This window comes from Lolium perenne, chromosome 2, assembly GCF_019359855.2.
Source record: "Lolium perenne isolate Kyuss_39 chromosome 2, Kyuss_2.0, whole genome shotgun sequence".
NCBI classification, from domain to species: Eukaryota; Viridiplantae; Streptophyta; class Magnoliopsida; order Poales; family Poaceae; genus Lolium; species Lolium perenne.
The window spans coordinates 105500433-105524370 of NC_067245.2; the positions used below are offsets into that span (position 1 = coordinate 105500433).

At 50.4% G+C, this 23938-nt stretch overlaps 2 protein-coding genes and 1 long non-coding RNA gene across 4 annotated transcripts in view; 1 reads left to right on the plus strand and 2 right to left on the minus strand.

Moving 5' to 3' along the window:
• The window catches only part of LOC127333743 (DNA mismatch repair protein MSH3), a 202183-nt gene that overhangs the window by 60891 nt on the left and 117354 nt on the right, over nucleotides 1–23938 (minus strand). The gene's annotated exons all lie outside the window — the stretch shown is intronic.
• Nucleotides 13771–20759, plus strand: LOC127333746 (uncharacterized). 2 transcript variants are annotated; one of them, XR_007871484.2, is made up of 5 exons: nucleotides 13771–14265; nucleotides 14402–18293; nucleotides 18420–18554; nucleotides 20166–20228; nucleotides 20361–20759. It is a non-coding gene; the product is annotated as an uncharacterized lncRNA (long non-coding RNA). The 2 variants fall into 2 exon arrangements; XR_007871485.2 differs by having other exon boundaries at nucleotides 18420–18549.
• On the minus strand, nucleotides 21355–22835 carry LOC127330239 (cyclin-P2-1-like). The gene has a single exon (XM_051356518.2). The coding sequence runs from the start codon at nucleotides 22718–22720 to the stop codon at nucleotides 22067–22069; it is 654 nt and encodes a 217-aa protein (XP_051212478.1). The 5' UTR covers nucleotides 22721–22835; the 3' UTR covers nucleotides 21355–22066.

Consider the following 23938-nt stretch of genomic DNA (forward strand, 5'->3'; position numbering starts at 1 on the left):
TGGCTTGTTCACCGTGTTGGTGTTTTTCGAAGCATCGTTGATTTCACCAGAGGTCTGGGCAGCGATTGTCAGTGTCTTGCTGCCTCCTATGTCTTCTGCACCATCAACTGCCGAAGCTTTTGCTGCCGAAGCTTGGGCTACCGAAGTTTGTGCTGCCGAAGCTTCAAGGGCGAGGTCTGCTGGCTTCATCTTTGCTCCTCTGACTCGTTCTTCTTCCTTATTATCGCGTGACGATGTCTTCGAAGGAAGGTCAGTAATTTCCTCCCTCAGACCAAACTTACCAGCAATCCTCTGAAAGTCTCGATCACAATTGTCCGAGCGTGAGAAACTTCCATAGACTGTAATGTTTGTCCCGTTGCTCCCAGGCATTTTCAGCTTGAGGTATGCATAGTGCGGTACAACCATGAACTTGGCATAAGCTGGTCTCTCGAGTATAGCGTGATACTGCGACTCCCAGTTCACGACTTCGAACTCGATCTTTTCCTTCCTGAAGTTGTCGGGTTTGCCAAAGATGACGTTCAGGTAAACTTTGCCAAGAGAGTACGCCGGTGAAGTCGGGAGAATCCCATGAAAGCGGGTGTCCGATTCTTCTAGCATTCTCATGGTGATCCCCATGCTCTTAATTGTGTCGAGAAATATCAGATTTAGTCCACTTCCACCAACCATGAAGACTTTGCTCATCTTGAATCCTCCGACCTGCGCCTCGACTACTAGGGCAGCGTGTCCTGGTTTCAGTATGGTCATCGGGTGATCTGCTTGGCTGAATGTGATATTCTGAGACGACCACTCGACATACTCAGGGATGTTCGCCATGATGCTTTCTGCCAGGTTGATTTCTCGAGTGAGCTTCTTCATTTCTCTTCTTGAAACACCTGTCCTGTGGATCATGCTCATCTGCCCACGTGGTGGTGGGAATGCCTCGTTGGGTTGATGAGGTTGAGCCTGCTGGACCTGATGCTGCGGTGGAGGTGGTGGTGGTGGTGGCGGCTGCTGGCCTGCCTGCTGGATGAGTTTGTGCATGTCAATGAACTGCCGACAATCCCTGAGCAAGTCACTTGACTTTGTTTTGCCGTCCTTGGAATCGACATAGGAGTGCAGGTAACAGAGAGCGTTGATCTGCTCAGCGTAGGGCAGTTCGGGAGTCCTCTGCTGTCGTGGTTTATAATTGCCGCGGTTCCCAGAGTTGTTCCGATTACCGTCCTGCCGATCGTCTCTTCTATCGCCATATCGATCGTCCTGCCGATCGGAGTACCCTGCGGGTACCAGGTTGTTGTCATCATAGCTGTGGTTCTTCCTTCTCTTGTGACGATCCCTTCGACCACCCGAGTCGTGCTTCGGCTGGTCGTCGTCTTCATCATCACTGCGCTGTCACGGCTTTTGCACGTTGTCCTCGCCATCAGCCCAGCTGTTGGCGATTTCCATTAACTTGGTTATGGTTTTCGGCTTTTTACGCCCGAGTTCTTCTATGTAGCTTTCACTTCGGATGCCGTCGCTGAAGGCGTCGATTGCTCTGTGCCGTAACTCTTCAATCCCGACGGGCCTTTTGTACGTTGCTTGGAAATTGGCAATGAAAGCATCGACTAGGTCGTCCCATGATTTGATGGAACCCTTCGGCAGACCCCTTAACCAGGCTCGCGCTGAATCCTTTAGGTACAGCTGCAAGCACTGCATCGTTGCTATCTGGTTCCCCTTATGCAGAATCACAGTCTGCAGATAGTCGTCTATTCAGGACCTTGGCTCCTGCTGCCCATCGTATTTGGCAGCGTTAGTAGGGTGGGTTTGAACTTTCTGGGAGGCATCGCCTCACGGATCTTGTAGCTCAAACAATCGGCTCCCCTGAGCTCGCCGTCGTTCTCCTGACTTTCATCCGAAGAATCACTGTCATATTCCTCCCTAGCGGCGCGTCGTCGCCTTGCTTTGTCGATCCTGCTCTGGGTGATTTCGTCCCGAGCATCTCTCGCACGATGCTTTGAACCACTAGCCTGCAGCGTGGTCTTTTCCTTTCGCGGGACCAGGTTGTCTCCCAATATAGCGAGACTTTCTAGGGCACCCCGGTGGGCTTGAGCCCTGGAACCTTCAGGGCGCTGATTGATGAGGTATGCAGAGAGGTTGGTGGTTGCTCCCGCGACGGTTTTTGGCCGTGGCATGCCCGCGGTGTCTGTGGTCATAAAGGACTTGGTCAGATTCGATGTTATTTCTCTAGCATCGTCTTCTGAGAGCCTGGACATTCTTGATCGATGTTTGCCTGCCCCCTGAGTACTTCGAGAGGCGCTTCCTTGCGAGCCTCTTCGTCGTTCGCTGGATCGGTCTGCCGCAGATAGGCGTCTCTCGAGGGTAGCTTGTTCTTTGGATAGTCGTTCCCGGTTTTTCTCCAATATGGAGCGGTAAGCGTTGAGGGTGCCAACCGTGGTTCCTGCCGGGAGCGGTGTGTTGTTAAGAACGGCTGCCTTGGCTGCTGCCCACTCCTCCTCTGCGATGGTGTGGTCACTGTTGTTGTTGTTGGCACTATTCTCGAAACTAGCTCGCCTGCTGGAACGGGGGGTGCGATCTCCGTCTCCCCTGTTGGCAACATAAACTTGGTGGTGCGCCGCTCCTCGGGTGACACCTTGGATGATGTTGTCGACACTATCTTCTCCCGATGAATATTGTGCGTTGCAGATGAACGGTGTGTCGCTTGATCCCAGCCCGTGCCTTGTGTCGCAGTTCAAGCAGTAGTACGAGGTTAGCTCCGAAGATGCGGGATTGTCGGATCCAACCGACATGGAAGACGCCGAACGAGGAGTCGAGGGCACGGGTGAACTCGTCGAGCCTGTCGGACCAGCCGAAAGGTCGAGTGATGATGACGCGCTTGGACTCGTCGATCTGGAAGTGGGCGATTCCAGCAGCCGAAGGATCCCTTCCGAGTTGACGTTGTAGTGGACGCTCCCGAAGGTCATCTCCATGTTGCCCTGCAGATCAGAGAAGGTAGAGCGAGACGAGTCGCTGTGCGGGGTGAATTCGTAGGAGCCGAAGAGAATCGGGCTTCCCAAGTTTGGCGATGATGGTGCTGATGAAGTTGCTGATGACATGACGGGCTCTGCCGATGTCCGATCTTGTGTCGACAGGGTTCCCACAGACGGCGCCAATTGTCGAGGGTACTCCTCGGCAATGCCCTCCGATTGGGGCTTAGGGTTGATGGAATCCTGCAAGCTGACACGAGACATCGGTTCACACACAAGCGGGGAGAGCGATTTACCCAGGTTCGGGGCCCTCGATGAGGTAAAACCCTTACGTCCTGCCTGTCTGTTCTTGATTATGAAGATAATGGGTTACAATGGGGTGCCGAATAGTTCGGCTGAGATCTCGTCGAGAAACTAATCGTTGCGGCGACCTAGCTCTAGACTTTTGGTGGCTAAGGCTGCTAAGATTGATTGTGTCCCCTCGGCAGCCCCTCTCCTGGCCTTTATATAGGAGGCCAGGTCTCAAGAGGTCAAACCGAGTACGACTAGGTTTACAGTAGTTTTGAATCTAATCTTTCCTTGTTCGGCTGCTTCCTTGTCTTGCCCGTTGGGTGAGTTTCAGCTCAGCACACTCGAGGAGGCCGGTCAAACGGGCCCGGGGCCGGGCCGTCCGGTCCAGGAGCCGGTCAGACCGGGCCACAGGCCAGACCCGGCCGGTCCAAACCGGGCCTGTGACCGGGCGATGACCGGGACACTTCTGTGTCTTACAGTACATGGCCCGGTTGGCACCAGTCCACGGGCTGGTTTGAACCGGGCCATCCGGTGGGATGGCCGGTCACGCCGGGCGAGAAACCGGGCCAGCAGGAAAAACATGTTATACAAAAACTGTGATAACTTTTGTGTCCGGACCCCGATTGACATGAAACCAATTTTGTTGGAAAGATAACGACGAATAGAACCCCATCAATTTTGTTGGAAATATGGAGACTCCTCACAGGATATTTTTAGATGTTTATAGAGAGGGAGTCTCCCACCGTCAAGAAACGGTGAAGACATCCAAACTCGAAAACGCAATAGAAGATGCATGCGGATTCCGTTTTCGATGAACTTGGGCTTGTTGTAAAGCTAGCAACAAGCTCAAGACCCTCTCACAGAGAAACACCAAGAAGCAATAGGGATATGCAAAGTATGCAAAGGATTGAGCTCCCTAAGACGATGTGATCAAGTTACCCAACCGAAAGCCCCTCTTGATTGTGCGGCTATCTATCCTATAATCTGGTCTCTCATCAACCACCTTGAGACCGGTAAAAGGAAAACCTAGCAAGGTCATACCTTTGCCTTGCGCATCCCGCTTGATCTTGATGATAACTCTTGAAGCTACACTCAAGTCGGAATGCCTCGCTTGATCATTGTTACTTCATGAAGACTCACAAATGCTCCCCCATACACCATGATGGGAAAGCTCCATTGATGCACATCTTCACATGTCCATTATCACCAAATGGACGGCAAGCTTCAAGCATATGATCCTCTTGAGATGCTCAACTTGAACTTGCCCAACTCAACCTTGATGACGATCACCACTTGACGTCATCCTCTCGTGGGCTATATGAGATCTCACTTTTGATGCATGCCCATGGAAAGATACCTAACCCACATAGACAACACAAGGGAACATATATGATGGGTTAGTTCATAAAGCATGATTGACACGGCTTACCATACCACATGATTTCTCATGGCACATTCTTCATGCTTCATGTGTTGACCAATCTTGAATTTATTCTTCACTCTTTGTATTGGTCAACCTTGTATCTTCTCATGATCTATCATACTATCTTGAGGTGTATAAAGAATTCTTAACTTGGAATCAAGTACTCGAGATCTTGATCATTCGTTGCTTATCACATAAGCTAGAGCATGGATAATATTGAGTTCCACATAAGAACTCTATCTTCATTTCTTCTTCTTGATCATATCACATATATATCTTCAAATCGATGATCTTGATGCCAATACACAAGGTATATCTTTATCTTCATGGCATCCATACTTGAATCCAACACATGGACTACAAGTAGTACCTATGGAATATTCCTTCATATAAACTCAATGAAAACATTAGTCCATAGGGGTTGTCATTAATTACCAAAACCACACATAGCGGAAATATACCCTTACACTAGGAAACATGGGCCACGCCCACATCGCACGAACGTTTTGAGTCGGTTACAGATAGCCCACGATCCGGGAGCGACCCGAACCGACTACCTGCGACGCATCTGTCGCGCGTCGCGTCGTCTCGAGTCGAGATGAGCGAGGAGGAGGAGCGCATGTGTACCACTCCTATTCTCACTCACTTACTAGTGGTGGAACAACCCACCTTATAAGGTTGTCTAACTTCCTCCCAACTTTCCATGTGGGACTAAACTTCCCACCTCTTATCACTCCCTAGTGAGCTGCCACAAACTTGGGCTCAAACTCACATGGCTGCCACTAAGTGTGCTTTGAGATTTATAGGGAAATCTAAAATCTAGTATGGGCCACTAAATGTGGGCCCAATATTTCAACACCCCCACCCCCCACTCTCTTGCTCCCACTATCCGCTCTTTCCCCTCCCAACTTCTCCTCAGGGCATCTTCAACGGGGAGACGCAAACGGACACTGCTCGACCGTTTGCGTTCGCGCGGACCGGGAATGCGCCTGCACCCTGCTCCAGCGGGGCAACGCATCGTGTTCGAGGTGTCCGCAGCGACACAAACGCGGCGAAAATATGCGGCACATTTGCGTCTCCGCGGACGCTGCGCGATCGCGCCGAGCGTCCGCTCGCTTCCCCCACGGGCCCGCCTGGCAGCGACCCTGGCTCGATCGGTGCGAATTAAAGCACAGCAACCGCGCCGATGTCAACCGCCGGAGTGGCAACCGCGCCGATCAACCGGCCAACCACCGGAATGGAGCGTCGAACTGCTGCGGAAGAGCAACCGCAGGCCTCTTCGTTATACGCGCTGCCATTAATCCCCGCTGAATATAACCCCTGCGCCTGCTGTAATTCACGTCAAACCGGTTGCCATTCTTCTTCTTCTTCTCCAACAACGGCTAGCCAGCCACCATGAGTAACTTGTTCTTGCCCTGGGACACAGACAGCGAGGGCAAGCCGCCGGGATGGCGGCATTGGTGGGACAGGGCTGCGACGCCCAGCGACCCTAGCTCCCCACCGGGGGAGGTCGAGGAGGACGGAGGCGCCGTTGGCAGCGATGGCCAGGAGGAGGAGGAGGAGGAATCTGACAACAAGTTCGCACGGCTGGAGGCGGCGGACGAGGCGGCGGCAAGGAAGGAGGCAAGGGCCCGAGCGCAGGCGCAGGCGAAGCATCGTCGTCCGTTCACCGACGACGACGACGAAGACCCCACTGACCAGTCGTCCGATTGAAAATCAAGCTCCACGGACACGTCGTCTGGCAGTTCCTCTTCCGAGGAGGAGGTGACAAGCAAGAGGCGCGTCCGTGAGGACGACGAGGCAGGGCTTCTAACAACAAGGCCAATAATTAGTTTATAATTTGTTTGTTTTTAAATTTGTTCTCTAGTTTATGTTTGAACTTGTTCGATTTGAGAATTAGTGTATAAACAGTACAATTTGTTTTTGTTATCACCAGATTTTGGCTAAATCAGGAGGTGGGCCGTGAGGGAGATGGGCTTGGAAGATTACACGTGGAAAATCTCTGAAGCGGCCTTGCACGAAGAGTTTGGGCTAGATTGCCCGTGTATCTTTAATTATAGTAGATTGCATCTTAGATTGAAAGTTAGAGTTTGTATCGTGCACGGTGGGGATTGTTCCCACGTTAGAAAGTCCCCTGGACTATAAATATGTATCTAGGGTTTATGGAAAAAACAACAACCAACGTTCAACCAACAAATCAATCTCGGCGCATCGCCAACTCCTTCGTCTCGAGGGTTTCTACCGGTAAGCATCATGCTGCCTAGATCGCATCTTGCGATCTAGGCAGCAGAAGCTTTATGTTGTTCATGCGTTGCTCGTGCTGAAGCCTTTTTGATGGCGAGCAACGTAGTTATCATAGATGTGTTAGGGTTAGCATAGTTCTTCGTGTAATATGCTATCGTAGTGCAACCCTTGCATGTCTAGCCGCCCTCACACCTATCTTAGGTGTGGGGGCGGCACCCCGCTTGATCATTATTTAGTAGATCTGATCCGTTACGGTTGCTCCTTGTTCATCAAGGATTAGTTTAATATCTGCAATAGTTAGGCCTTACAAAGGGTTGGAGGATCCAGCGGCACGTAGGGTGTCGTTTGCTAGTCCTAGACAGGATGTTCCGGGGATCAACCTCGTGTTGGTTTTTAGGCCCTATCTAGGATCGGCTTACGATCACCGTGCGTGGCCGCGAGGCCCAATCGTGAGTAGGATGATCCGATTATGCGGTGAAAACCCTAAATCGTCGTAGATCTCATTAGCTTTATCTTGATCAAGCAGGACCACCATATATTTGTGCACCTCGTACGAATCATGGGTGGATCGGCTCCTTGAGCCGATTCACAGGATAACCTGAGAGCCGATCGAGGCTCGTATTTAATGTTTACGTGTATGCCATGCAGGAAACTAAGCGAGGCATCTCCATCACCTTCCTGACCAGGTATAGGTCAGGTGGCACGCCCTTGCATCATCATCGGACGTGTGTACCAGAGGCTTTGCGGGCCGTCGCTCGGAGGGACCTCGGCCAGCCGCAACCCTAGGTTGTTCCCGGCTCTACGGTGTTGCCCGTCGCTGCCCGCCGGTGGGTTTTGACAGCAACACATTCTGGCACGCCCGGTGGGACCAGCTTCTACATCAACCACATCGCCATCTACATCTGAGATGGCGGACGGCACGCCAGTCACGTACGAGGATCTGACCGACGAGCTCAAGAAGAAGTATGACGAGATCAAAGTCATCCTCGAAGCCGACCTCATCGGCTCTTTCCATAGAACCCGTTCACATGGCATCAGGTGGAAGGGGTTCTCGCCTAATGGTGCACTAGATGGGATAGACCTCTCTGCCCCGTCGGAAGAACGCACCAGGTCCCTGCGGCAGGAGATCAACTACTTGGTGGCTCATTCGCTACACCGCCACTCTGAGAACCTGGTCAACACGTTGGAGCGTGTCGCTCTTCGCGTGATCCAGGAGATCATGAGGCACCAGTACTCGCCGTCAGGACCAGCTCTCGGGACGCATCAAGGAGAGTTGCCACTCCAGTCCCGTCCACCGCTGCCATTTGCGTTGGCAGCACCGAAGAGTGCCGACTTCACCGGCATTCGTCGTCTACAAGATCGGTGGTGACCCTAGTGACTACCGGTTCTTGCTTGAGGCGCCTAAGGAGATCCCTCACGGGTACACGTGCACGTATGTGCCAGATTGCGATAGCGGGCGCTCACAAACCAGGCCACAACATCGGGGACTTACGGGAAAACAGAGGGACGTCGACAACGAATCTTGAGAAGCGACGTGGCTAACCAAGTACGCCACCCCGACGAACCTCCGAGCTCAGCTCCTGCAGTTGGCTCGAGCTGGAAAAGCAAACATGGCTGGCTAAGTACGCCACCCCGGCGAATCTACAGAGTTCAACTCCTGCGGCCGATACCGGATCAGATCGGTACCATGCGAGAGATCAGTTCGGCATGGTGCCGAAAAGGAGGGCAATCGGCTATTCCAAGCCGTACCCCGACGACTACGAGATGATCCCGCTACCACCTAAATATCGGCTCCCTGATTTCTCCAAATTCAGTGGATCAGATGGTTCCAGCTCCATCGAGCACGTAGGCCGATATTTGGCACAACTGGGACCGGCCTCAGTGTCGGATCAACTACGCGTGAGGCTCTTCTCACAATCCCTCACGGGATCGGCTTTCGGGTGGTACACCTCGTTGCCACCAGACTCGATCCGGACTTGGAAGCAGTTGGAAGAACAGTTCCATATGCAGTACCATTCAGAGGCTTCCGAGTCCGGCATTGCCGATCTAGCACAATTACGTCAGAAGCGTGGAGAAACTGTGATGAATACATCCAGCGCTTCAGAATTTTAGGAACCGATGTTATTCGGTTCGTATAAGCTGAAAAGGAAGCGATCGAGTTGGCGTATGCGGGCCTTGCAACACCGCTCAAGGACATGGCCTCCCAAAGCGAGACTATCCCTCATGGCGCACATGGTTCGAAGCGTCGGCATATGAACAGCGCCACCCGGACCTGTACCAGGACAAGTTCAAGCGTGCGATAGTCCTGGTCGATGCAGAGGAAGACGAAGTTTCTGCGGGAGATCAAGAGGTAGCAGTGGCTGAATGGACTCGGGGGGGAACCCCCGTGTCCTGCAAATGGGTAAAGCCACCAGGCCCGCCCAGGGGGTTTGATTTTGACGTGACCAAAACTGAGCAAATCTTCGACCTCCTGCTCAAGGAAAAGCAGTTGACGATTCCCGAAGGTCTCAAATTCCCCACGGTGCAAGAGCTGAACGGAAAGCCATACTGCAAATGGCATAATTCGCTCTCCCATGCCACCAACGACTGCAGGGTGTGGCGTCAGCACATCCAAGCGGCGATTGAAAAAGGGCGTCTGATTTTCAACCAGTACGCCATGAAGGTCGACACCCAACCCTTCCCCGCCGTTAACATGGTGGAATGCACTTACCCTGAAGGTTGCCAGCCAGGATCCTCGTTCAGCATCAACATGGTAGGACCTGCGAACCACTCTGGCAAAGATGGAGACGAGGGCAGCTGCTCTCGTAGCAAGGACACAGAGGAGGCCGCTCCACACGATCGGCTCCGTCATGATGGCAAGCGTTACGTCACAGAGGGAGAAGTGAAGAACATAAGATATCAGCGACCCCTCTCTGATCACCTCCTCAACAAGTATGTGAGTCAGTATGACCAACGCCGACGATCCAGCGATGATGATGAAAGAGATCGTCTGGCTAGAGAAGCCAGAAGACATCGTCGGCATGATCGCGATGAGGAGGAGCACAAGCGCCGTGCCACAGAAAAATCAAGGGAGCAAGACGACAACGACAGGCACTGGGACTGCCCCTTCTTCAGACACTGCTGGGATTCAGGAATGAGCCGATTGCCTACAATCGGCAATTGCCCAGAATGCAACCAGAAGAAGAAGGTGGCAGCCAACGCGTCCGTGTTCAAGCGCTTAGGGCCTCTCCCGCCACAAAGCAGACGCGCTGAGTCCCCTCGGTGGGCAGATCTCGAGGATTCAGAAGACGAGGGACAAGAAGAAGAAGACAGGTACCACCGTCCAAGGTGGTGCCCTGATGGACTCAGCCGTTCCCAAAAGCGCAGGGTTCAGCGATTGCGCGGCCTGGAGGAAGCCGAAAGGTTATACTTGCATACACTAAGAAAGGCACGACCTGATCTGGCTGTGAAAGTTCAGCGAACCCTGGACGAAGAGGGTCGTCCACGGAAAAGGGAGTGGCGTCCCAAGCAAAGGAAAGCCGATGATGAAACATCAGCTGGTACAAACATGGTGCTTGTCCTTCCGACGGACCTTAGTGCTCCACGGTTACACGATGCATTTAAGGTGGACGACAGCAAGCGCATAAAGTCAGAGGTTGGGCTGGTTTTATCCACCAGTCTGACCGAGTAGCAAGAACAAACCAATGAGCAAACGGGGCGAGGCTGATCCTTGTGATCGGCCCCAAAAATTATGAAGGGGCATTACAAAACCTTCAGTCAGCGCTTCAATCGATATGGAGGCCGATTCCAGCAATCGGCCAAAATTATCTTCACCACATGTTCTGCTTGTGTTCAACATCGATCTACTGGGCAGTGGCCACGTCGGCGGATGAAAGTCAGCACGAATCCTCGCGGAGCCGACGTGCAAGTACAGTGCCTTGGCTAACCACAAAGCCGATATCTGCAGTCACCTGGCAGATTCGGCTCGGGGGGCATATAGTCAGAGGAACATGTGCAGATAAACATGTGTAAACATGTGCGCAGTGAATTTTTTTTTTCATAACAACATACAGCCGATGCGCAGCCATCGACTCTAGTACAGTTACACAAGACCAAGACCTACTGGCTATGTGCTCAAAGTTCACATCAACATTGACGTTCGGTGGAAGGAAGCTGATCAACGACCTGTGCATCCTCGCCGGTATTCTCGCCTTGATTAAGGCTCGGGGGGCAGCTATCTTGGTAGATGTTCTGTTTTGGGAGCCGATTGGAGTCGCATCGACTGCCCCTGCATCGTGATCTTCTCTGAAAGCAGTTCAGGTGTTGCAAAAGAAAACTGCTAAAGCTACGGAGAGGAACCGGAAAAGGAGGCCGTCGGTGTTACAGATTTTTGGACCGTCCGGTTGCTGCAAGAATAGGTAGGGGACTGGATTCTCAAAATAGCCGATGAGTAATCATCGGCTAAGGGATTGCGAAAATTATGGTCAGATATCAAATCGCAGCCTGAATTTGAGAAGTGCTTGACTGACGGTCTAATCGACATATGAGTCCGGCTTCGCGGGCGTCCAAAGGAAAAGGAATCCGATACGTTGCTATCGGTCTTGGCATGACAGGCGGAAGGAATGAAATTGGATTAATTGAAAGAACAATTTTCATTAATTCAAAGGAGCGACTTTACAAGAAAGAGCCGATGGCTCTCAAAAGGAGGATCTAGTGCCTAGTGCACTGCTACTACTAGTCCTACTCTACTAGTCGTCGCTGTCCTCATCGTCGCCGTCGTCGATGTCGTCGGCGCTGCTCCCAGGAAGCTCCTCGTCGCTGCTACCCCAGCCTTTGGCCGGAGCTTCGTCTTCCTCGTCATCATCATCATCCTCGCTGTCCGCCCAGGAGCGGAAGCGCTTGGTCGGCGGATACCCGATGGAGGAGGAGGATTCATCCTCCTCCTCTTCCTCCTCGTCATCATCATCGTCCTCACTGTCCGCCCAAGCGCGGAATCGCTTGGCCGGGAGAAGCTTAGCGGGGGAAGGGGGCCGCCCTCCTCTTTTTCTTCCTCTTCCTCTACTTCTTCCCCCTTTCCGTCGGGGGAAGTGGGTTTCGCCCAAGGGTGGAGGTCGTCTTCACTTTCGCTTATCAGCTCCCCATCGATGAGGAACTTGAGGTCCTCTTCCCCATCGGTCAGAGGCAGGTCGCCCTCTGGCGCGTGGTCGGAGTTCCACTCCGGCTCGCTCGAAGAGAAGGACTGGAGGGAGAGGCCGGAGGAGACAGAGGAAGAGGAAGGCATCACTACAGAGGAAGAGGGTTTTTTGGTGCCGATGGCTGGAACAGAGGAAGGGGATGAAGAGGGCTAATCTATCGGCACGGTTAAATAATGAGAAGCCTGGTGAAATTTAATGCCATTGCAGTTTCCGAGGAAGTGATGCCAAAGCTATCGAATTTCGCAGAGAAGCTGGAAAGATAGGGCATCATGATGAAGAATACTGCGACAGGTCTGCTCTGCCACGACGTGACCCTTCGAAGGAAAAACAGAGTGGTTTTGAAATTATCATTGCCAAAACCAGGGGGCATGTGTTATCACCAGATTTTGGCCAAATCAGGAGGTGGGCCGTGAGGGAGATGGGCTTGGAAGATTACACGTGGAAAATCTCTGAAGCGGCCTTGCACGAAGAGTTTGGGCTAGATTGCCCGTGTATCTTTAATTATAGTAGATTGGATCTTAGATTGAAAGTTAGAGTTTGTATCGTGCACGGTGGGGATTGTTCCCACGTTAGAAAGTCCCCTGGACTATAAATATGTATCTAGGGTTTATGGAAAAAACAACAACCAACGTTCAACCAACAAATCAATCTCGGCGCATCGCCAACTCCTTCGTCTCGAGGGTTTCTACCGGTAAGCATCATGCTGCCTAGATCGCATCTTGCGATCTAGGCAGCAGAAGCTTTATGTTATTCATGCGTTGCTCGTGCTGAAGCCTTTTTGATGGCGAGCAATGTAGTTATCATAGATGTGTTAGGGTTAGCATAGTTCTTCGTGTAATATGCTATCGTAGTGCAACCCTTGCATGTCTAGCCGCCCTCACACCTATCTTAGGTGTGGGGGCGGCACCCCGCTTGATCATTATTTAGTAGATCTGATCCGTTACGGTTGCTCCTTGTTCATCAAGGATTAGTTTAATATCTGCAATAGTTAGGCCTTACAAAGGGTTGGAGGATCCAGCGGCACGTAGGGTGTCATTTGCTAGTCCTAGACAGGATGTTCCGGGGATCAACCTCGTGTTGGTTTTTAGGCCCTATCTAGGATCGGCTTACGATCACCGTGCGTGGCCGCGAGGCCCAATCGTGAGTAGGATGATCCGATTATGCGGTGAAAACCCTAAATCGTCGTAGATCTCATTAGCTTTATCTTGATCAAGCAGGACCACCATATATTCGTGCACCTCGTACGAATCATGGGTGGATCGGCTCCTTGAGCCGATTCACAGGATAACATGAGAGCCGATCGAGGCTCGTATTTAATGTTTACGTGTATGCCATGCAGGAAACTAAGCGAGACATCTCCATCACCTTCCTGACCAGGTATAGGTCAGGTGGCACACCCTTGCATCAGCATCGGACGTGTGTACCAGATGCTTTGCGGGCCGTCGCTCGGAGGGACCTCGGCCAGCCGCAGCCCTAGGTTGTTCCCGGCTCTACGGTGTTGCCCGTCGCTGCCCGCCGGTGGGTTTTGACAGCAACAGTTTTCGCGTTTGAACTTGCTCTTTCAAAAATTCGTTACAACCGATGTAAAAATTGGAGAGTTCTTCAATAAAAGGAAAAGAAGAAACAAGGAAAACAAATGAGTGGCAAACAGATAATTTACGTCTCGTGATCATTTTCGCGTCCGTCACACCATTTTCGCGTCCGTCACACGATGCGGAAGATCGCGGACAATTTCGGATCCAAAATGCGTCCCCGCTGGAGATGCCCTCACGGCGCTCAGGCTCACGCCCATGTCTTCTCCCTCCCCCTGCTGCAGAATTCCTCCCTAGTTCACTCCGCCGGCGGCCAGGACAGGGCCTCCCCTGGTTCGCGTCCGCCGAGGCCAGGACCGGCCTCTCCCCTGGTACCCCTCCGCAGGCGGCAGGACAGGCCCCTGCCCTGGTTCCCCTCCGCCGGCGACAAGAAGGGCCCCTCCCCTGGTTTCCCTCGGCCGGCGACAGGACAGGCCCCTCCCCTGGTTCCCCTCTGCGGGCGCCAAGATCGCGCCTATCCCTCCCTCCGCGCGGCTGCCGCGAGTTCTACCCCCTACTCTGCCTCTCGCCACTGCCGCAACGGCCGCCCCCTCCCCTGCCTCGCCGCTGCTCACCGGAAGCCAAGCGAGCATGTTGGCATGTGCTTTTCATCATTCTGCCGGGTAAGAAGCTTGTGATGTCGCTTGTTTATCATGAACCCATGACTATATTTGTGTTCTAGTTGTGCTAGTTGCTTAGACTATGCTGTTTGATACTTTGATATGATCCTACCCTGAGATCTTTTAATCTGAAAAACAGTATGTAGAAGCTCATCATTTATACTTGCTGGACTACTTGGAAAGAAGTCTACATGACCCCCCTAACTATCAGGTTTGGGACACTAAGCCCCCCTAAGTTTGGATTGGGGTACTTAACCCCCTTAAGTATTATAGGACAAAGCCCGTGCTTCGCTACGGAGCAAGTATCCGTGAACAGAGATTTGATGAGCCATCCGGTCTTAAATACTCCGTATTTGTTAGGCATGCCACATAATGAATTGACATGGCTTAAGTTTACTTTCGCAAAACATGCTTACATGAAAAGAAATAGGAGAATAGCTGGACTAAATTTTTAACTAAGCTGTCTTGCAAAGTTGCAAAATAGACATGATTGACATCATATCTTGCGGATACCAGACCTTTTGTTAGCTCTTGGTTTTAGCATCCCAAAGCAGTGGTCTACAGAGACAATGCAGAATTGTCATCCTCAACATTCTAATGTAGAAAAGCAACGATAATCCAGACTTCGGAGACACGCCCTACCTGTCCCGCACCCCCTCCTCCCGCCACCGCCACCGGTGGCGCCGCCGGGCAAAGCCCCGGTGGTGTGGCGGCGGCAGGGCGTCTTCTTCTGCTGCGCCGGGTAGCGCCCGGCTTATTCTTCATTTGGTGTACTGGGACGGCGCCGAGATGGTGGAGGCGGCGTCGCGTCGGAATAAGGGTGTTGGAGCTCGATCCCCATCTCGGCAAGGCCACTTGTGGCGGCGCCGGTGAGCTGCTGGCCTGGTTTCCTCTCAGGTCTGCGGATCGGGGGAGGGGGGATTCCCCGGGCGCGATTGAATTTCGACCCTGCCGTGGAGTTTGCGGAGTCTGTTCTGAAGTCGGAGGAGTGCTGATGTTGTTGCCTTCTCCTCGGCCGGCTGTGGTGGTGAGGGAGAGGAAGGAGATGTCACCACTATCTTCCTTTTTAGAGTTTGTGTTCTTCGGTGGTTTGCGGCTGTCACGTTTTGCAGTTTCTTCCGGCCGGCCTTGGTGGCGAGGGGAGCAGGCGGTTCGACGTGTCAACGCTAAAATCGGGCAGATGGTGGAGCATTCTGCTGGTGGCTTGGATTTACTGCTCGGGTATATTTCTTTGGAGGTACTGCTTGCTCTTCCCCTCCCGCCTGCCCGATAGTCTGAAAAAATTATTAGCTCTCACCCCCCGGAGCGGGCACTCCTTCGGTGTACAGCTCCCCGTCGGAAACTGCTGACACCACATTTTGTTTCCCCGACGTGCATTGCATCGCGTATTTCTAAATGCTACGCCCAGTTTGCTCTGACGATCGCCAGGACCAAGATGTGGAAGCAGGCGCCAAACACGGATCTGCGCGGCAGGGCTATCGACGACATAAAATTGATGCACTCAAGATTCAAGAGAGCACACATATAAACCACCGAAACCAAAATAGAATGGAAGTAGTACGTAAACGACATCTGCACTTTCCTTACTTTCCGGACTGAGATCGCTTTCGATGATGCACGTTGTGCAATGGATCTTTGCTAATTCTGGTAGGAAACGGTATCTGGATGTGCTCCGCCTCCTCACGAACCTCAAAAGTTCCAGATCAAACCATGAAAGAAGCACACGTACCGATCCTGTTTTTCTGAACATTGGTTTGTCCATGGCCCATGGCTGCCGAGACAACAGGACGCCGGTTTGGAACATATGAAGGCGTCTTTTTTCTGGTGGCCGGGACATTGATCGAGTGAGTGGGGTAGGGATTGTCTCGGCAGGGCCGACGACGAGGACATGCAATTGATGCACTCAGGATTCATGTACTCGCGGATCGTCACCAGCTACGTCTTCTCTGTGGGCGATGACCGGCTGCCGGTGGCACCGATTAGAGAGATCGAGAGACCAAAGTCTCTCCGCTCGCTCTCATAAGTCGCACGCTCTCGTGTATACGTAGGCCTGGCGATCTCGGTCGGGAGCAGAGCGTAGCTGCCGATGAAACAATGCGGAAACAATTCGCTCGTGCATATGTAGGCTCAGCGATCTGAGTCTGGAGCGGAGCCCACGAGCCGACGAAAGAAAACCCTTGAACAAATAAAACCAGATCGACCAGAAACTGGAGCATAACTCGTTCGATGGCAGGACTTAGAGGCGACATACGAAATCTATGAACTTGTCGTGGTCGGATACAAAATCATTTATTTGGGAAAGTCACCCGGACGTGTATGTTTGCTCCTGTACGTTTGCTAGACAAAATTTCCTTGTAGAACGGGATTGAACCGGACACTGTTTCTTGTGTCATAGTCAGTTAGTAAAAAGGGGCGTCCTAGGAAGGCTTAGGACGGACGAAAACGTACAGGCGACGGACGAAAGCGCAAACATGACGGACCAAACTACGGAAACGCTTCTCCCTTTATTATTAGGTATAGATATACCGTGCAATTGACCCCCTCCACCCATCTAGAGTGGTATTGACCGGTGGTTTAGCTGACGTGGACATTAATTTAGCATAGCTAGGCCGAAAAGATTGGTTCAGCTCTGTCTAAATCCTCTTCCAACTGATCGCTGCCGCCCCGCTCGCCCGCTCTGTCCAAAGAGCTGCTCGCCAATGGCTCCCACTGTATGCGGCGCCGCCGCCTCTGCCCTCCGCTGACACCCCCACGCCTCGCTTCCCTTGTCACCGGAGCAGCCGAGCAGCCCGGGCACCGCTCGTGCTCCGGCCGCTGCGTGCCTTGTCGCTCGAGTGCCTGCAACCGCATGCTCCTAGTCCTACAGGCCTCCGCCGGTGTTCCCTCCGCTGCCCCGGTCTTCCTCCGCAGTGGCCGTGGACAGCATGAGGGCCATCGTTCTGTTGCCTGAATATTTGTTCTTGTTCTGCAGCTGCGCATGAACCAGAGAAAAGCTGGTGAATTGAGGATGCAAGCAAGCTACTGTATGTCAATGAAGAATTACCCACATGGCCTCATGTGTCTAGCTACTGACGTTGTGCTACAAGATCATGTCCTGAAATAGTAGAGTTCACTTGATCTGAATTTTTGCTCTCCACTCGATTTTTAGGATTCCCCTGCTGACTCCATGTAAAACATTGGGTTGTCGCTTTGGTCGTCTGTGCAAATTCAGAGTTAGCTTTAAGACAATTCAGGGATCCAAGTTTGCCAAACAGAGAAGAACTAAGCTGAGGAAGCAATCGAGCTAGTGATGGAGGGTCACGTCCTGCAAGCTGCGAGCATAGGAGATGGCGGGATTTGCTTCACTCCACGACGGCGGCATGAAACTGTATGCGTGTATGACCAGAAGAGAGCAAGGATTGCTAGAGGGAATCCATGGAGATGAAAAAAATAAAAAAATTCAGCTACCTGCAGCTCCTTGAGCGTGCACTAGCGGCTCCGCTCGAGATTGAGACACCTGTGGCACCGCCGGCGGCGCGTGGTCCGCCACGCCGTTGCAGCTCTCACAACTGCTGCCCTGCGACGATGGCTCGCCGCCGCTCCGGTGACTGTGTGTGTGGTGTGGCATGGGCATCTTCGTAGCAGCGTCCACAAGGCGGGAGGGGACTACTTGGAAGCAGAGCGAGGACGGGGCGCCTGGCCTCCACTGCCCACGAGGCGAGGAAGCGGAGCAGAGGAGACAATGCCACTTTAGAATAGCTAGCGCGTGCCCACGTCATCAAAACCACCTGCAATACTGCTAAAACCACCGTGGGGGTTAACTGTCCGGTTTTGCAAACATAGGGGGGTCACCCCAATCTAAACTTAGGGGGGGTTAGCGTCCCAAACTTGATAGTTAGAGGGGTTATGTAGACTTCTTTCGACTACTTGCATTGGGGTGCGCCAAAGATGTGGTATGGAGTTCCAGGATAGGATGCTGTGAATCTGGAGTCCGCATTGAGGAAACATCTACTTGACATGTTTGAGATCAACCTGATTTGCTTCACAACCTGGTGAGTTCAACTATGTTTTGTTCAACTGAGTATTTTTTTTGCTATGTACTTATATGGTGTAAATTTGACACTGATGCATGGTGTAAACGGAATATTTTTTTAATATTATAGTTCTCTGTTTCATAGGATCAGTTATGACGATGAACTAAAGAAGCAGCACCTAATGCTTCTCCACAATGGATTGTACCGTATTATCACGGGCGAGGCTTGAAATGTTCGGTTTATGCCTGAGTGCTTATGCTAAATATTCCACTATGTAAGGTTCGAAACATTTCCTCTTTAATGCTATTAAGTTATGTGCTGCAGAATTTCCTTGTGATGTTTAGATGCTTTGTTATGTTTGGTTACAAGTGTTTGTTTTGGTAGACAGTTCAGCAATTGTTAAACTGTTTCTCTTATCTCTGACAGTTTGAGAATGTTGCAGTCATCGAAAAAATATGAAATTATAGCATCAGGTTAGCTGAATCGAGTTACACCAAAGATCAGAAAATACAGTTCATAATACTCCAACTCACATTAGCTATATCAGACATTTTCATACATAGGCATAAGCACATTCTGTCAGCTGATATCTGCAACGTGCGATACTGCTATGCTATTTCTGCTCTAGGCTTAGCCTCGCTTGTTGACCAGCTCCTGGACCATGTAGATGCCTAACTGGAATTCAGTATAGAATGCTCGGTAGTAGCATCCATGAGCTATTTGTTGGGCTGGTACAAAGACATGATTCATTGCCTGCAAGATTATACTTTTTAAAAGTACATCAAGATTTCTTTGAAACAACATAGAGGTGTATTCCCTGGTTGGCTCTTTTAATTCCCTACATGATTGAACCGCGATGATGATGTCTAGCTACAACATACGCTGCATAAATGAAGTCCCATCAGAGCAAAATGGAAATGAGAAATAAAGCTCAGGATATTTCTGTATGTTAAGAAACTAAAATAAGATAATGTTGCGAAGATAATTTAAGAAATACAATTATATGTATATTGCTAGTTAGTTCCAGGTTAAAGGTAATATAATAATAAGTATCGTGAGCATTACTCGGTGCTGCAGAATTTTGTAGTCTGTGTTGCGACCCTTTGATATAATATATATATTAAATTAAAATATTCCTATTCGATGTCCATAGATTATCATGATTAAGTTGTGCAATCAATTCTTTTGGTTAGCATCAAAAGTAGTTATCTAGGTACAAAAACATCGAAAAGCTCTTTTGGATCATGGGCACCAGTGATCTCAGTGTATTAAAAAATTCGAAAATTATATTTATATATTTCAAAAAAATATGTAGTAAAATTCTAAAACTAGCCAATGATGTATTCCACTAACATATAAAATCTCAATTGCAAATGTTTTGTTTTCTGAGCTCCACAAAAATAATAAATTCTGAATTTTTTTTGAGATTTGAATCACTATACTCAGATCCACATATTTGTTATTTTTGTGCAGCCCGAAATACACATTATTTTCAGTTGAAAATTTACACGTTTGTGGGATACAATACTGACTACATCATGATTTATTTTCAAATTTTTCTAAAACTTAAAAATATGATTTTTAATTATTTTTCTGAAAAGAGATCACTGGAGCTCATGTGCACCAAATCTCTGTCCCAAAAACATGATGCAAATAAACCTTAGAATAACGCACCTGCCTCACCCCTCTAAAACATCTCTATAGACAATGTGTTTGGTGCTTTTCCCGGATTTATCGACCTCTTTGTTTGGCTTGGCCAAAATCTGTGTCGTCTTTCTCGAGATACCCCTTGACAATGCAATGTATAGCCGCCGGCATGTCCAACTTGAACGAGCGGTTCAGCTGCAGCAATAGATGTTTAGAAGATGCTTATTTTATGGTTTCTTTCAGGAACATTTCCAGAAGCAGAGGATAGGGAATTCAATGGGTTCCTTGGAGCCTACACCTAAGCAGGTCAATCCGATATGCCTTTGGCTACTTTCTAGTTCATGAGACAATGACATTGCCATGTATTGTGGTCACTCGTCAGTATCCTGTTGCTTTCAATCATATCAATCTGAATGTGGAGTGATATCCTTTTTGCAGATAGCCTATCTCAGGAATATGGGGTGCACCATAATACCCATGTCTCGCCTCCACGCATCGAATCTTATTGAGAAGTATAAATCTCTGTGACCTGTTTAACACCTGATGAGTTGAAGTGCCACATGAAGGCTTGTAGAGTTCTTCTTTTCGGGTTGTTGTAGCCTAGTTGTCTTAGCTTTTTCATGTCTTTCTTTTTAGTTCTGTCGGGTTGTAAGGTTTGTCTCATTATTTTGACACTGTTATATGTTCGAGAAATCAAGTCGTGATGGGCCTAGCTTCGTGTGGCAGCACAGCGGAACTGTTTACGACAGGATTCTTCGTGGCCCATGTGTACATACTATATAGTATATGATGTGAAGTATTGGAAATCGGTTATGCACCAGATACATTACAGTTACACATATACTTGTATCTAAATGACTGGACCTCGTATGAATATGTTTTTAACGAAAAGTAGCATATTGCTGTTTCATTGATAAAGGATAAAGTCAAATACAGATCACTTGAAGTATTAGCGTTTGGGGCCTGTGCATTATGCGGTTTGGCTCTACACGTGACCTAAGCATGCTTTTCGTGTATGTCTAGGAGAATTGGATGACATGAAGATTTATGGTGCTGGTGTGGATGACCTGAAGATGATTGTGTGGTCTGAGCTTGTTCCTGTAACTTTATTTCCGAGATAGCTGTGAGCGTTATGTTAATGGGATACTGTTTCCACTTCAAAAGAGATTATTGTAAAATCTCTTACCCTGATTCTGACATAGAATTGATAATTATCTGACGATAAAATGTAAATACAGTTTAGTGATCTGCATATGTTCACTATTGTTTCAGGTCAGAGTTAAAGAATTAGACTAAGTTCAACAATACAAGGATCTTAGAACACATTAAAATACTCTTTATTAATAATCATGAAAAAACCATTACATAAGAACTCTAAAGTGTACAATTGCAAATAAAATTGGCGTAATAGGCCAGACTAGACCTAATACCTAAGCTAAGAATTATAAGAGTCCACAAGACTAACAATTAGTAAAAAACATTGAAAGAAGAATGATTTGCAATGCGAGAAATGAAAAAGAAACGATTTCAGAGAAAAGTCAAATAAAGGACAAACTATGCAATGCGAGAGAACATATTATCACCCAAGAAGAAAGAAAAAGATATGTGAATCTCAAACAACCGATCGAGAAGAAAGGCGAGGAAAAAACAAACGAACAACTATGCAAGAAACGATGAGAAAATTTTATATGTTTTTTTAAGAAGATGCAATGCCTTTTTTAAGATGCAATGTTTTTCTTAAAAGAAGATGCACCTTTTTTTTGAAGATGCAATGTTTTTTTTAAAGAAGAAGATGCAAAGCAAGAATAAAAACTTGGCGACCATGAAACACTAAAAAACGTAACTCCAAATCTCAGTTTTTTTTGAGGGAACTACTCCAAATCCCAGTTAAGAAAGTAGGCAACGATAAAATATTTTTATAAAGAAGGTAACTCGAAATCCTAATTAAGAAACCAAAGAGCAAATAAATCGAAAAACTGCAACAGAGAAACCCACTAGTCTGCAACAGAGAAAACAAGAAATCGACGCCAGAAAGAAATCCAATAGTGAAAGAAACAAATTGACCAAAAAGATGCAATGCAGAAAGAAACGAATCAATCAACAAGATGCAACGAGGAAAAGAAACTCCGATCAAATCCTAGTAATTAAGATGCGACGGCGGGCGGCTGGCATGCTGGCAAGCGGCGAGGCTTCTTCTCTTCCCGGTCTGGGGCCGTTTCTGCTTTCCTCTTTTGGGATCCAGAGCTTGCATTGGGTGGCTTGGGGCCGCGCTCCATGACCTTGAAGAAGCGCTGGAACTCTTCCGCGCCGATGAAGATGCGGTAGTCAATAGCCCGCAGGAAGAGCAATTCGAGTCGGGAAATCTCGCTAGCCCGGATCGACTTGTCGGAGCAGATCTGGAAGGCCTCGACCCGCCTCTCGAAATGCCTAGGGCTGATGAACTTGGCCCCGAGCAGCACGGCGACGGAGACGAGGCGGTGAGCGGTGGCCGGCTCGACAAGGATCCCGGCGTCGCGCGCGGCGCGGGTGCGCATGAAGCGGGCGAGGTAGGCCCCCGCCAGGACGTACACCGCGCCGTCGAACAAGTAATTGGAACGCTGGATGCGTACCAGGAACTCGGAGATCGGGACGGCCGGGGTCGCGCCGCCGCGGAACGCCCGGACGAGGTCGTTCTCGGCCGGCTTGGAGGCGGCGTCGGCGAAGTGGCGCGACTCGAAGTCCACGAGCGCGGCGAGGAGGCGGATCGTCCTGGGGGTGCCGTTGGCGTCGAGGCGCAGGACGGCCTCCGCCGAAGCCATGGCGATCGATCGACGAGCTTGGGGTGTGTGCACGGGGGTTTCGAGCGAAAATTAGGGTTTCCGTTCTTTTCGCGCGAGAGACGAGAATTGGTATGGCTGGCGGCTGGAGATACGTAGGTATATATGTATCTACAGGAATACTTGTTCGGGTCGGACTTGTACGCGTATTTCCTTTATTTCGAACCGACTTCGCTTCGGTACAGAGAGATGTGCAGAGGTTTGGCCTACGCGTTTTTAGTTTCCTTCTTTTGTTCTTTTCGTTTTCGAATCTAGTTCGATACAGCGAGGTCGGTATATATACGATACGTATTCCTTTTCATATGTTTTCTGAGAGAAATCTTTTTCACGCGTATATGGACTGCTTTCGTACGTAATTTGGCATTTAGAAAAAAACTCTTCGCTCCGAGTCGCTCCCCGCGGGCGACGGGGGTGCCTAGCTTCACCCTGCACCCAACCCTCCCTCTTTCTCTCCTCCCCTTCGCCACCAGCGACCGCTGCCGGACAAAGCCCGCGTGGTGCCGGCGGCGGCGGGCTCTTCCTCACCAGCGCGCGGGGCTCTGCGCGGGGCAGACGCGGCCGGCGGCGGTGCTCTTCGGGGCGTCCGGGACTCGGTCCGGCGGCGGGGCGGCAACGGCTCTAGGCGAAGGCGGTGGCGGTGCAGAGCGAGCCAGGGCAGGCGGTGGAGTGCGGCGACGGAGGGGGCGGGTAGGAAGGGCCAGTTGGGTACCGATCTAGGCCTTGCGGGCACTATCCATGGCCAGGCGGGCCTGGGCAGGGCCATCGTCGGCGGGCACCTTTCTGGGCTGCACTGCGGTTGGATCTAGGTCTCGTCCAGGTAGGCCCAGATCTGGCGGCCAGTGCAGCTCTGCGTTCGTACCCTATCTTGCTCGGGCGGGTCGTCGGATGTTCTTGCCGGTGTTCAAAGGCGAGTTCTTGGATGCCGACAAAGTGACGGGCTTGATTGACAGTTTGGTGGCATCGGTTACGGTGCAACTATGTCCCCGGGCGTTGCGGCGCAGGTGCTCCTTTGCGGCGGTGTGCGGTCTCGGCCAAGGCCGTCTTGCGAGGAGTGAGGTCGTGATGACCCACAAGTATAGGGGATCGCAACAGTCTTCGAGGGAAGTAAAACCCAATTTATTGATTCGACACAAGGGGAGACAAAGAACACTTGGAAGCATTAACAGCGGAGTTGTCAATTCAGCTGCACCTGGAAACAGA

Coding starts and splice junctions, on each gene's coding strand:
- LOC127330239 (XM_051356518.2), bottom strand. CDS start 22,720: ATGGCTTCGGCGGAGGCCGTCCTGCGCCTCGACGCCAACGGCACCCCC.